Raw genomic sequence first — 15,471 nt, 5'->3', positions numbered from 1 at the left:
GCAGGCAAATGTACACACAATAACCCAGTGAGTATCTCTTAGTGGGAGAGTAACAGGAAATTTCACTTTGAGTAGGGTTTGCTCAAGTGGCAGGACCCAAAATGCAAAAATTGAATCATTTTCCTGCCCACTTCTCAGTATCAGATAATTGTGGGTTTGGTTTTTTGACACATTCACAGGAGTAACTACGGGTTTCCCACAATCAGAGCTCTTGTGGTAAGGGGCACATAACTATGATTTCTACCTCTTTAACTAAAAATCTTAATAATTTAATTTGCTGACTTAGTTTTTCATGGCTAGAGAGGATTGTTAAACAATCTCTCCTTGTTGCAGGCAATTGCACACAGAAATATCAAGTCATGCTAAATGAAAAGGAGACACAGTTTACTATTAGTTTTTAATGTGCCACAAAAATGAGCAGATGAACTGGCTCTTTTGGGTACTATTAGTTCCACATAGTTAGACATTATAGCCTGATATATGTTACCCTCAGCAGCAAGTCAGAGAATAGTGATGTCTCTCAATTTGGGAGGCACACAATAATCCTCTGGGCATACTCACAGCCCTGTTTCACACAAACAAGCTGAGACTGATGCCTTACATCTGTCTTCCTCACTCCTGGCTCCACGCTCCAGCACACATGCAAATTGATGCCCATAACCCAGTGCTGCACAGGCTGCTGGAGCTGCTGAGCAGTTTTCCCACAGCCCCTGAGCCATGTATTTAGGAAGTGATCTGCCACCACTGCAATCACCATCAGTTTTGGCTCTGGTCTTGGCCAGGTCTGATGCTGGGTCCTTGGCTCCTTGCCCCATGCTTCCATGGACCTGTGAGCAACAGTAAACTCAATTCACACTAAATGGGAATCAAACATCAATATTTCAAGTATACCTTAACCTGTCTATTGTTCTCTACAAGAATGGGATTGCATGGAGTTATTTTTTTTCCCCAACTATGCATCCTAGCTGACACTGCAGGCTGCATTTCCATCCTACTAAATCTCCCACTGAACAATAATAAATCTTCCTTCTAAAATTTTTCTTTTCAGATCCTGGGGAAATACTGTCATTCTTTGGCCATGAAAATATTTCACTAAAGAATGTGATCTATGGATGATGCACTTAGATGTATATTTTCTTCACTTTGATATATTGCAAAGATACATTGTACTTAACAGTTCCTTGAAGCAAAATCTGTAAAAGCAGAAGATAAACAATCCTCGTATCTGATGAGAAAATTCCATTTAGGATTCAGCCAAAGATCCTGTTCTGCAATAGATGTTACTCATTCTCAGCATCACACCTGGCACAAAAATGGCTCAGAGATCTCTCCAGAAAGGAGAGCTTGTGGTGCAAGTGCCAAAAGCCACTTATCCTGCAACAGTTCCTGGAAGGCAGATGCCTCTTGTCTACCTATTTTTATGGTATCTGTCAGACCATCCCACTTCCTCTGCAGTTCTTCTGTCTAGCAAAATACCAGCTGGTTATTTCTGGTCATTCTTCTTTGACTAAGCACTGACTAATCTGCTTCTTTGAACTCTGAAGATAAGCTACTCTGTCCCTTTCCCTGCAATATCCAAAGAAAAGAACAGTGATGGAAGTCATACATGAGAGTCAAAAGAGATACACAGGAGCTCTTCATGGTTTTTCTGAAGAAGACTGCTTTGCGAATGAAGATTAATTTCCATTAAAAGTTATCTCATCTTTCCAAATCTCCAAACTTCTTGTTTCAGTCTTTAATAAAGGCTGTGATGATGTTTATTTGAACCAAACTAATTTGACCAGGTTGTACCACCCATAAAGCACAATGTATCAAAGTCTTCCAATCTTTAGATTGACCAAACTGGATTTTTCACACAGTATTTCTGTGTCTCCTCTCACAAAGTGTCGTGGCATGGGACACACAGGAGTACCCAGGACATGAGGTTTATGCTCTTGCTGGTGGCATTTTCAGAAACCAAAGTGTCCTTCAGCTCAGACTGGCTTGTTCACCTCCCCAGGGGTGGTGCCACCCATCCCCACAACCTCATTCTCTGTTATTTCCTCTGCTCCCACCCTGTGAATCCCCCCCAGCTCCCAGATGCTCCCAGTTCTCACCAAGCACTACCAAGGCTTCACATCCAGCTCCAAGGGATGGAGCTGCTGGGAGCTTAAGGCCTGGGTAAAGAACACATCTTATTTAGGAGATTATTTTACTAAGTCCTCCCACAGTGCAGTTTTAATAAAATGAGTCATTTACAAATAATATTCTGTTCTGAGAAAGTATTAAAATCTAACAAATTTCTACATTCAGTGAAAGGAACTCAAACACTGTTACTGAAAAATCACAGAAAATAAGTGCCAAAAAGGGAGCACGAGGCATGATCAACCTCCCCAGTAAAGCAAAAGTTACAAATGCTATTTAAAAAAATAACTGAGGTACCAGTTTAAATGTTGTTGCACATTAAGTTAAAAAACATCACTACTTTAAAATTTCTGGCACAAGAAACCTAAGAAGAAAGCTGTGCACTGACTTTCATTACTTTCACTACCATGACCATGAAGTTTGAATCCAGTAGTGCTTTAAAAGCTCACAAAATTCAAACAATAAAGTGAAACTGCACAATGAATATTAAACATACATTTTCTGTCATTAATATTGATTTTTCAGCTCCAGATAGGAAGAATTACAAGTTCACCTTTGCCAATAAGCAAAGAAGTGCATTTTAAATTGGGAAAGCAGAGAAAATATGAAATGATCTATGAAAACCAAATACTATTGGTTTTCATACAGAAATCTGTTCATACATTTGTGCTTTGCACAAGCCTGCAGCAGCTGAAGCACTACTTTGTGGAAGTGATTCCACAGCATTTGATTGAAAATACATTTGACTTTTCAGACTGCAGGGATGGTCCTTCAAAGGGCAAATGTACACCCACCTGTGTGATGCAGCAAATACAGCAAAAGCAACAATTGAGACTTTTGCTGGAGGATCATTTATTTTCAATTCTATACATAAAATTCAAGCAGTTTTTTATGGATAACAGTTAACACCAATCACATGCAATAAACTTAATATTGCTTTTTTTTTTTCCCCCAACTACTTCCATCTGCTTTTACTCAAGATACACATTTTTCACCCACTACAAGGTAGGGATGGCTGTAGGGAATGTTCCCACACCACCCAGTTAGCACCAAGGGGTCTGCACAAAATCCTCCACATTCAGAGTTAAATTCTTTTCCCCTAAGAAAAGTTAACCCTCTACCTACACCTGCCTGTAATGGCAGAGTAGAATTCTCTCAGGGATAAGAGGAGGACCCATGACATCCATAAAATTACTCCATAATAACTACACATAGTTATTTATACTTATTTGTATATTGCACCTTGCTACACAACTGTATTGTCATCACTGGAACCTCTGAACCATCAAACACAGAGTTGTCTTTGACAGAATCCAAGCAGGGATCTGATGGCAAAACTGAACACCAAATTTCAAGTGTCTAAAACCTCCTGCAATAATTTAAATATAACACATATTACCTATGTTACATAACATAGATGTAAATTCATTTGAAAGATGTAACCATTCTTGCTGCACAGACTCATTCCAATCTTCTCCACACAAAATAAATCCCAACAAAACCTTGGAAAGGAAAAATAAAACAACAAAGGAAAGAGCTGTGATTGTGATTATCACACCAAGCAGCCTAAGCAATGTACTTGCACGTTTCTCACTCTCCATGAAGTCGTGTTACAGTGTTGGCTTCCCCTCATCACCAGCACCCTGTTTTAATTCCAAAATTCTTTGGGATGATCCTTTCTCATGAGAAAGGAATAACTTAACATAAGGAATTATTAAATTGCAATTTTCTAATGCAAAAATACAACAGACTAGCATGTTTTAAAGGTTAGCATTTAAACAGAAATTCAGCTGTTTTAACAAACTTCCACCATAGCAAGAATTTTTTAATTGTTTGCTGTTCAGATTCATTATATCATTATCTAGCCTGTTCTAGATTTCACAGACTTCTACCATCATTTTCCCTGCCAGCTAAGGAAAAGATTTCATGAAGTGTGAAGCACTGCAGATTTTAGACCCACACTTCTGCTCAACAGCTATCAGTCTTGAACTTGACATCCATATGTTATTTTTCTCCTCCCAAGAAAGTCACTTAGAGCTTTGTGTGCCTAAAAAAAAAAAAATAGACAGGCCTTTACTGGCCTCTCATTTCATTTTCAGTGAATGAAAATTGCATTTTGTTGTTATTCAGTACAGACTGACCTATACAAAAGGCTGTCTTCAGCCAGTGCTGCACAGGCAATGGATTTTTTGTCCTTTAGCCTTTATGTGTAACATGGTTAGGATTTTTTGTCCTTTAGCCTTTATGTGTAACATGGTTAGGTCCAAACTCCATTTTCACCTGTGGTGGAGCAGCTGTAACCAGGATGACAGGGAAGCACCAGAGTCTCCAATATCAGAACTCTTCCTTGGGAATTTGAGTTCCACATTTCATTAACGCTTCTGTGAGGCTGCAGCCCTGAAGCATCTGTCTTTTTGTAACTGATGTAATTAAACACCCTGAGAAACAGGCAAAGTGAGGGATCTGTGCACTACCACGGAGGAGCTTTATTCTCTGTTTAGTCTCTACCTGGTTTTAAGTGCTTGCATGGAATTGTCACTTGAAATGTAAGTTTCTGAATAAATGAAATGTGCTCTACTCAAGAAAATAAAAAATCTAATAAAACCCTTCTCTTGGGTCTTTAGAAGTGAGAAATGCAATTCTGTATAATTCCTGGAAGAGAAAACACAAAGACCAAGACTTTTCACATTTTCTGTTTAGGTTCCAAGATGAGACACTCTAACCTCAGCCTAAGTGCAGAATGTCCATCATTTGTCTGAAAGTAATGACCTTTAAAGAATTAAATATCCAAACTACAGAGCCTCATAACCATGAACCTTCCTCTACACTTTTCTTTAGTAGTGTTATGATTCAAAGCTGTGCCCTGGGTGTACTAAGTATTGTGCAAACATCAGGGAAAGCCCACATATATTTAATTTTTCAAGCATGAATAGGAATGGCCCACAGAGGAAATGATATATTCATAAATAAATTAATCAGTTGTCTGAGATGAAGAGTGACAGATTGCATCAGTACATCCACATGTGAGCATCCAGAGGACAACTTCAATTGCTCAATGTTTGTCCCATGTAATTTGATTTGCATGCACCTGAGTAGAAGAAAACCAGTAGTCATGTCCTATAGCTAACCCACATGAGACTTTATGACTCAGTGTAGTCATTCCAGTGAAAAAAGTGGGCCTGGATACACAGGCCCACTGTTAAAATCTGAATTAGCATAAAGCACTAATCTGAAAGCAAAACCTACCCTGAAATTTGTAAGCATTTGCACCATATATTTCAAACAAAATGCCTCCCAGTATGTGGGAGCTCACTATGATAAATCATTTTTCAGCAATTCGTTCTGAAACACAAATAATTTTTTATATAAATTCAGTGTCTATATTTGCATTTAATATCTTATCCATGGGCTAATGGATAAACTAATCCTGCAAAATACCCCACTCACAGAATTCTACCGACTGAGTTTCCACATGAGATTTGGTACAGATAAATGGAATTCACCTTCTCAAAACGAGGTGCCAGACTACACACTTACCAGGACATGGCTTTCTGCTGCACTTGGTTATTTCTGTGCAGCTGGACCTTACCTGTGCTGTGGAGAGCTGAAAGGGGGGATCTCCAGAGCAGCCCTGGGGACAGATGTGAGCAGCCACTGCCACGTCCCAGCACTCTGCAAGGAGCCCCTGCCACTCTCCCAGTGACCAGGGCTGGTCAGGGCTGCCCTGGCCACAGCCCTTCACAAAGCTCACATTTACAAACCCACACATTCTGAACCTTCTCTCGGTCTCTGACCACAAAGAAAGCCTTCAGTGCAGAGTTTGGTCTCCACATTGTTTTGATGCAGTGCTAGGACTCCTCCATTCACTGTGAAACAATTTTGGCTGATCAGATCAGGAAGATGAATGAACACGCTGCTTTCTGTGAATCACAAGTATACACCGGACAAAAAACACCAGACAGAACAAGCTTGTTTTCTGCTTTGACAATATTATCAGAGATTAGCTGAGCAGAAACCGAACTGCAACAGCAGAAGCTATATTTGTATATTTTTCAAAATCATGCTTTAGTAACATAAATGTCAAGAAACTAAGAATAATGGGTTTCAAAACACCAGTTCTATTCCACCTGCTCTCCATTATGATTCTTAAACTAGGCTCAGTATGAACACACAATACTGCAGCCACAAAAAGAAATAATAGTTGTTATTATGAAATGATGGCAGCCTTATACTACATATACACTGCAAAAAAATGTTCTTATTCTGTTATCATTCTTTTCTCTGTTATCATTCTTTCCTTACATTACTGTAATCCAGAAATAATTATATTAGAACTATTATTCTGGCACTTACTTGGGGTGCTAAGGAATAATTAATGTTCATTTTAATAACTTTTATCATGCTCAGACTCTGTTTATTGCTATATATTTATAACAAAGTAAATCTACTCTTGATGAGAATTTTACAAGTATGCATATTTCAGACAGCCCAGAAATGAAGAGCAAAATGAATTTATTGACCAGGCATTGAGTAGCACTTGATCTTGAAAGTATTGCACAAAACAACAGTGCCAGAATATTTTGAAAGCACCAAACCTTCAGCCACTAAAGATGATACTTGGGGCTCCACTGCCTTCAAGGATCTCACACATTTAAGTCTACAGAGATTGTACTGAAGCCTTCTGCAATTTCATGCTGGAGAGCAGCATCTGCAACAGCTCTCAGAGCCCTGAGACCACAGAGGGCAGGAGCAGCATCAGAGACAGCAGCTGGAACTTCCAAGTGGTCTTTAACAAGTACAGCATTGCTGCAGTAAAATTAAGTTTATTAAGTGCTTGACAGTAAGAGATCTGCTCTTTCAGCTAAGTGGAAAAGCTGATTTCATGGTCTCAGTCCTACTTGTCAATACTAGTGAACGGAAGGGGACAACTTCATTTTCCCTTAAGCAATGATTCTGCTCCACACCCAGCCTAGCCTAGGTCAGCTTTCTCTGAAAGGGTGGTCAGGCACTGGAAAAGGCTGCACAGGGAAGGGGTGGAATCATCACCCCTGGAAGTTTTCAAAGAGCGTGTGAATGTGGCACTTAGGGACACTCCTTAGTCATGAATCTGGCAGTGCTGGGTTAACAGCTGGACTCGATGATCTTAGAGGTCTTTTCCAACCTTAAAATTCTATGATTCTATGACCTCAAGCCTCATTTGCCATAAACATTTCTTAATAAGGAAACTACTTTATGTATTCTGATCAACATGAGATTTTTCAGTCTCCTTCAAAATTACCAAGTGAAAGATCAGAGTTCAGCCAGGGCAGCATCATAATCTCACCAAAAGAAAACATCTCATACCAGTCAAGACAAACCATTCCAACTTATTCCAATACAGTGCTGGAGGCAACTAGACCAGCCTTGAAAGGAAGGGTGGGCAGTGGACCCTAAAAAAGGAAGGAAGTCGTTTGGAAGAAGCTTCTGAGACTCTTCCTTACTCTCCCCTTAGCATTTTTCCTCCTGTTATCAAACAACATAAGTTCCCTAGCATAGTATCTTGACTAAATCATGTGGGATACACTTACAAGAAAGCATTTTGAAGCCTATAAGGGGATAAAACAGAATTTAAACAGGAATTTCCAGGGGAGTCAGGAAGAGCAGGGAGAATAGTCAGTGTAGCCCGAGAATGACCAGAACAGGTCCCTGTTTTTCACTGAAATGGAACATCAGGGCTGTATTTCCAACACTTCACCATTACAGACAGAAGGTAAAACGGAAAGACGATGCTTTAAACAGCAGTTGTTTCCAAAGAATTGTCAGTGTCAGATACCCCAAAGTGACAACTACACATTTCTATCAAACAGGCAGCAAACTCTGGTCACCTGGCATCTCCCCCAACTCATGGATTGGCTGGAGGAACCTGCTAAAAGGACAGCACTGAGGAAGAGAGCAGCCAGTGCAAGGCAGTAAAATGAGCAGAACTTCTGAAATTGCATGGGGAGAGCAAAGTGATCCCAGAAGTCACTGTATTTTCCTCAAAGATTGAAAAATTTTAATAGTAAAGACATGAAAAGCCCTGGCAAGGCTTTTGTGGCATGTAAGTTAACTGCCAACTACCTAATGAGAGATTCCATACAGATTTCATACGTGTCTGTGTGCTGATTCCTCTCTTACTCCTCATAAATTCAGCCTCAGCAAACCATGGGGACAGATGCATTCCAAAACCATGTAATTAGTCTGCTACTGATTTCAGTAGTTGAGTGTCTGTCCCCTCCAGCTGAATATGCAGCCACAGGATATCCAGGGACTACACTTTCACTGTTGTTTGTTTCTCTAAACACTACCAGAGTGCCAAAACCAAGGAAATAAAAAGAAGAAATCAGACTAAATAATCTTTAAAAATGTTTTGAAGGATCCTTTCAAAAGACACAGTTTTAATTATCTATATTACACTTAATTCTTGCAACCCTGACAAATGAAAATGAAAAATAAAATTAGGCCATATCACAATATTACTTAAAACTACAGTGTTAAGAGGTAACAAGGTTATTCTGTAACTTAGTATTTACCTTACTGTTGCTTCAGTAGCAAAGACAGACCACTGTATTTCCATGAAGCAGAACAAAATGGAAACTTGTTTCACTCTCTTGTTAACATTCAAATTCTTTACAGCGTCAGATTGTGCTTTTAAGTGTCCCTCCTCTTTTTTCTTATTTCTGAACCAAGTTATTGTACCTGTGTTTCCATATAAATCGCTCTGAGTAATGTATGTTGAGTTTTCAGAGACCATTTGGTCAGATTTTAATCACCTCTCCCGGGAGCTGACACCAACTTCCAGCAGCAGGTCATACAATGCAGATTAGAATAACAAAAGGCATGCTGCTGTGATTCCAAAAAAAAAAAAAAAGAAAAAGGGAAAAACAATACAAGTCTGTCTTTATCAAGCTCAAGAATGATGTTTTGGGACTTCTTTGATGTCTCCTAGACAGAGCCTTCCTTTTGTTTGTATTAAAGCATAAATTCAATCACTTCTGATTTTTTCCCCTCTCTAAAACAGAGAATGTGCCAATGAAAAGATTTTGTTCCACATTACATGTTTCTTTTTGTCTTTCATATGTTACTTAATTGCCCAAGATATAAGGCTTGTATTTTGCAAATTTGCATTGAATTAAAATTTGTATTTACACAATGATGCATTTTTTCCTTTTTTGAAATAAAAGAAATAGATTTTATTTTTTCCTATATAAAAGTGATTTTGGTTTAGTTTGGATTTTATTTTTCCCACTCAAATTCTTTGTTTAAAGGTAAACTAGAAAAATGTCATGGAACTTATAGAAAAACACTGTTCTAAAAAGAAAATGGAATTTCTCTTTCAGATTAGCATTGTTTTAGGCTATCTGTCAGCACAATACAGCTAAATTATAGCATTCTCACTACAAATCCCAAATAGATTAAGATTTGTCATACTGGACCTCTTTGGTAAAAGGCAACCCACTGCATAATGATTTTTACACAATTCTCCAAAATGAACAGTTCCACATGTATAAATGCTAGCAGGAATCAACATCTCCTGTTTCTTTCTCCGACCTTCAACAAGCCTATACTCTGCAGAAAAAAACCCAACAGTTTTACTAATTTATAAGCAACATGCAGACACAGGCAGTCAGGAGAAAAACCTCTTTAGCAGTTGCAAAGAAAAAAAAAAAAAGAGAAAGCTTCCACAAAGAAAGAAATTCTGAGAGACCAAAAGAAAAACAAAAAGGAAGAGGTGTGAAATTTAAAATATTCCCAATACTCACTGAAAGCAGCCACTGCAAGAGCCAGTGTGACAATAATGGAGACCCAGGAAACCCACAATGCCTTCTTTCTGTAGCTTTGAGCTTCATGAGGTTTTAGCCTGGTACTGCTTTCTAGTAAACCTGATAAGCAATAAGCAAAGAAGGTATGAACAATGCATTGCTCCTTTCAAAAACACAGCTGTGTTAGTTCAGCCCTAGAAGAAACATTTACATTCTATATTACACACAGAAGCAATACAGAATCAAATCCTGCTCCCATTATTAAGGTTAAGTGAATGAGGCCACCAGAAACATGTGAGTAAGCAAGAAGAGCACACACAAGCTGTTTTGACTCCACACATCAATCCCTTAAAAAGAGCACTGCATTCCAGTCATGGAAATTCACAAATCAGTATGATTTCCACCTGTACCTCTACACAAGAAATGGCTTGGTCTCATACTCCCTCAGATCAAAACTTGTTTCAGAACTTGAGGATCCTGGGGCTAATTACCATAGGAGAAAAACTCCTGCTCACCAGTCCCAGTGGAACCACCTCCCAAAGCACAGGGATGCACTGCACATATTGATCATCAAAGCCCGAGTGGGCATGCCCCAGAATCAAAGCTATCACAGCTGAAAAAGCCTCTTGGAGCACCTTGTCCTTCATTTGGGGTAAGAACACATTCCCATCTAGAACTAATTGAAGAACCAACTCTGTCCTTGCTGCAGTCAGTGCAGAAGGCTGTTGAACACAAAGGAATGCTATTGCTTTTTCTCTTTTATGATGCTTTCAGTCTGTGGAAGTCTTTTGTCCACTGATCTTACATCACAGAGAATGCAGGTTAAACATAAATTAACATTCTTTGGTTTTTATTCTCTCAGTCTGAGTCTAAAGCCACTTCTAAAATGCATTCAGAATTTTACATATTTCCATTCTGTATATCCCATTCTGATTTTTTTATGCTTAATATATTAATCTAATTTGAAACATACATCCTTTCTCACCATTATGTTTCAGCTCAAATTTGCTTAACTGGAGAGAAAACCTGATGGCTTTAAATTTCTTAATGAGTTACTCCAGAAGATGTGGGTGGCTCCTCTCAGATGATGAGCACTTTTCAGAGATTTGCCTGCACTGAATGCATTGAACTGAGACACTGCTGGTTTAACAGCACGACTTCCAGTAGCTGCTCTAAGGTCTTACACAAAGGGTGGAGAACAGGGGCTGTGTCAGACTCAGCACCAGATTAAAACAGAAGAGTTGAAGCTGTTACTATCCTCACCCTCTGGTGGCTATTGCCACTTTCAAGGCAGGGACATCTGATCAGGTTCTCAGGGTACTCCTGAATCCACACCATGTTTAACCAAGTTTATTAACCTTTACAGATATTAATTTCAACTGTAATATACTGGCTGAAAACTGCAATGCTTTTGGAATCAATTCAGAACTGAATCAGACATCTCTGATTCAGTTCTGAATGCGCCTTGGGGGCAGCATTATGTCAGCAGAGGGGCAGGCATCCAGGGGTGGTCAAATTTGAGCCATTCGATTTTATTCTGCCACTTGGAGTCTGTTAAAATTACTGGTTGTAATGCCAGCATAATTGGTGGGATACACATAGTCTTGGAAAAATTCTTTATGCCTTTTACACCCCAGTTACAATAAAGCACAGAGAGTTTCTTTATGGGAGTTCAGAGAGCCACTCTGAGAATTTCATGCTTGTATTGTTTTTTTTAGAAAATTTAAAATATTATCACACTTTATGCTACACACTCCCCCCTTTATGAATGGAAAAGAATCTACAAACTTGCATGGACCAGGCCCTATTCTGGAATTATGTCTGTTTCTTATTACATGCATTCTTTGTCTGTCTAATACACAAAAACTGATAGATGACAACTCCAAAAGCTTTGAGTCTTTTACTGATAGTGTTGCACAGCTATTTCTCACACGCCTGCTTTCATTTGTGTGAAGATTTTTTTTCCCATAAATGTTTGGCCCATCTTCTGCTACTATATATAACAATGTGCAGTTTAATTGCTGTCTGCTATGAGGTAATTCAACACCACATCTTGAAACATAGGAGGGATTTCTACTAACCTAACCACACAGAAAATACATCTTTCACATTTTGTGTATTCACCCCTCCTGTCCCCTCCCCAAACCAAGGATTTCATATTGTGGTCCAAATCTTTTTGGAACAAAAAGCAAAGGTTTTCTCAGCCAATTTTGGCTCTCGATATTCCAAACCTCATAAAAACACAGATCAGAATGACAGATATCCTCACCTGTTTCTTTCTTTTAAAACATCTTTTAATTCATGGCTACAGCTCATATTACCTGGGAAGTCCAACATACATGGTTGATCCTAACAAACCAAACAATACCCTAATTAAACTGAGGAATGAATAACAAGCCCCAGAGCTAGTGCAGCACTCCTGATTACTATTCACATGTCAAGCACGTGTCCACTATGACAGAGACTGCGGTCTTTATAAAACTCAACCACTTCTGCCGTGTGTGTGTGTGGATTTCTCTGTCTCTCAAAATGGCTGGCATATTCTGGCTGTCAGCGATGTGATCCCTTCCTTTCTAAAATAATTCAAATACATTTTCTGTCTTTAAAATTTTCACCCCCAAGAAAGATCCTATAATTCTTAGGAGTATCCTGAGGCCAGCACAGTAAAATACAAACCCATTCACATGACTACCAAGCCCATAGAATAAAAATTATTTAGAGGCAACAATAGCTCATTAATTTACACACAAGAACAAAATTCACAAGGTAAACTTCCATATTTCTTCACTGACCATAAGAAATCAAGCACCCACAGGAGGCTGAAAGTTAATCTTTCAGCATGACCTGCACTGCTACAAAAATAAAAAGCTACCATCTACAAATGAAATTCCTCCGCCCTGAAATTAACATACTGAGCAATTTTATTGCCAATAATTTATTAAACACATGGATATCCTTAAGGTATAGAAAAGATGATGAACTGCTTAAATTCACTGGATTTTTAATTTATCTTTCAGCATCTTCACATATTAACAGATTTTCTTCCCATAAAAAACCAGAAGGAGAAAAAAACCTGCCTAACAGTTGCAGAACACAAGCTTGGCATATTTGTGAAGTGATTCTAGGATATTCTTTACCATATGCTGACTTACCAGAAGTACTTTTCTATTTGGCTAAGGGATCATTTTAAAATGTCAAGTTAGAAATTGTGGAAGAGATAAGGCTAATAAAAAACCTGTTCACCTAAGGATGTTAATTTAAGGGTCCCATCCACAAAATTACCACTGATTTTGGATCTGGCTCTTAAAGAGCAAATATCTTGTTCCAAAATTTGGGGATAGTATTTATTTTTAGCAAACATGGAAGCATCATCTCTATAACTGGATCTGGTATGATTCACTGGAAAGGATTGTAGGAAAAAGTACAATCTAAAAGGACAGACTGCTAACATTTTCAACAGGGACAACCTGCAAAAAGCATACCAGATTTCCCTCTACAATGACAGTGAATTATCCTGGTATACATGGAATCAGTAACTACAGGAAAGGCAAAAAGAAAGGTACTTCAAGGGCCATAGAAAGAGCATGGAGGCAAGGAAGAAAATTAAATCAGCAGCTTTAGCTTCATCTCTCTCATAGAAAGAGATAGGTTAGGTACTACAGACACTACCTTTATGGAATTACCCTTAATGCCAAAAGGGACAGTTTTCACCTTTGGCTCTGTCATACTGGGCACTTATTAGAATTTTCTGTAACCAAACTTCTGTGTTGGAACCATAATCAAAATTCCTCACTCATGTAAAAGAGAGCTCAGATTGTCCTCAGGCAGGCACAATGTCTGTCCTCAGCCACTGGCAGTGACAGTGAGGGTACCCCTTGAGTAAGGGCTGTCCCCAGCCCCAGCATGACTGGAAGCTGTCAGGAAGGTGGTGAATGCTCTTCCCCATCACTCCTCTACTTTGTGTGAGCAGGCACGGGCTTTGGGAAGCTGGGCAAAGAACAGGACATAGAGGGGTTCCGTGTAAAGAGGCTGTGGATGAAGACTGAGAACACAAAAGGGACTCTGGATGCTGAAAGCAAAATGGAAAAGGAAGAAAAGGCAACAGAGAGAGAGGCTGGGGGAAGCCAAGAGATGAAATTAAAAGATGGAGACAAAATGTGTGGGAGAGCAGGCTGGAGGCGTTGTGGAGGACAGGGCAGTGGGGAGGGTTAAAATGGCAGCTGCCTTTGTGGGCGGCAGGTGAGTGAGCCCCGAACAGATGTCCGAAATGGATGTGCTTCGCACCAAAGCGTTACGCTGTTTGGAAGCAAGCAGCTTCCAAATACCTGTCCAGGTATTATACGTAAATAACAAAAAACGAGTTGTGTGGAAGTGCACAGCTCGGTGGGGGAAGGGAGACAAGCGCTCCGACTTCAACCCCAGCCTGGATGGGGCGGACCCCCCAGAAAATTCCCGCTGTGACCCTGCTCGGGGGGGGGCTGCGACCACCCCGCCGGCTTAGGCACCTCAGCGGCCTCCGAGGAGAGCCCCGGCCCGCCCGGGAGCGCCGGGAGCGCCGCCGCCGCCCGCGCCCCTCGGCCGGGCGCTGCCTGCGGAGCCATGTGCCGCCGGCAGCCGCTCCGCCGCCAGGCAGGCAAGTTCCCGGGCGAGCTGGGAACAGCCACGAATAGAGTTTATAAAAATACTTCAAAGCTGTCGCGGAGCGCTCGCACGGGAGCTAAAACGGGGCAGAGCTTCGAGGGCGGCGCGGGGGGGATGTTAAGCGGCTGCCAGCGGCGGGATGAGGGGTGGGCGAGCTGGGCTGGAGGGGGGTTCGGGGGGCAAGAACCGGTGTGCGGCTGCCAGGGCTGAAGGGGAGGGGACGGGCAGGGCTGCCGCGGCGGCATGGGGAGAGCAGCGAGAGGATGCTGCGGAGAGGGTGTCGGAGGAGCCGTCGGGGTGGGTATCAGACGCCTCGACGCAGGGGAGGTGGTGGGGCTCGCCACAGAGCAGGGCAGCGTGCAGGAAGGCGGGGGACGGACGGACGGACGGGCGCTCACCTCTGTCCTCCAGCCCCTCGCTGAACTGCCCGCTCTCCCCGATCCGCAGCTGCTCCTGCTGCTGCTCCCGGGGGGCACCCGGCGTGTTGGCCCCGGGGGGCTGCACGATGGCAGGGTCCGGAGTGGTGTCCAGGGGGGCGGCGGACGGCTCCATTTCTTGCGGGGCGGCGGGAAGCGGCCGGCGGCTGTGGCGGGGAAGCGAGGAGCGAGCGGAGCATCCAGCCCGGGTGCGACCCCGGGGAGAGGAGGAGACTCCGGCTCAGAGCATCAGGGAGACGAGGACGGGCAGCGAACAAACTCCGGGTGCTCCGCGCCAGCCGCTGCCCGCGGCCGCCTCATCACTGCCCGCGGCGGAGAGGGGCAGGTGGAGCGCGGTGCCGCCTCCCGGCGCTGCCCGTCCCCTCCCCGCCCCGCCGAGCTCCGCCGCCGGCGGGAGCCTCCTCAGCCTCCCCTCGCCATGGCGAGCTCTGCCGCCTCCTCCTCCTCCTCCTCCTCCTCCTCCCGCAGCCGAGCCTCAGGGGGAAGCG

General features: G+C 41.8%; 1 protein-coding gene across 2 annotated transcripts in view; it reads right to left on the bottom strand.

The window, feature by feature from the left end:
• Positions 1 to 15,224, bottom strand: part of TMEM163 (transmembrane protein 163) — an 87,767-nt gene extending 72,543 nt beyond the window's left edge. Inside the window, exons 1-2 of one of the 2 annotated variants that reach the window (XM_009087799.4) lie at positions 14,945 to 15,222; positions 9,906 to 10,025 (exon numbers count right to left, since the gene is read on the bottom strand). In XM_009087799.4, the coding sequence (XP_009086047.2) occupies positions 9,906 to 10,025; positions 14,945 to 15,098 (274 nt within the window). In that variant the 5' untranslated portion in view covers positions 15,099 to 15,222. Of the gene's footprint in view, positions 1 to 9,905; positions 10,026 to 14,944 lie in introns of both variants that reach the window. The other variant, XM_050977082.1, reaches the window with a different exon arrangement.
• Positions 15,225 to 15,471: the final 247 nt, after the last annotated feature.

This window comes from Serinus canaria, chromosome 7 (assembly GCF_022539315.1).
Source record: "Serinus canaria isolate serCan28SL12 chromosome 7, serCan2020, whole genome shotgun sequence".
Taxonomy (NCBI): domain Eukaryota; kingdom Metazoa; phylum Chordata; class Aves; order Passeriformes; family Fringillidae; genus Serinus; species Serinus canaria.
The sequence above is the reverse complement of the archived record's forward strand: the minus strand, read 5'-3'. Positions and strand labels throughout refer to the sequence as shown.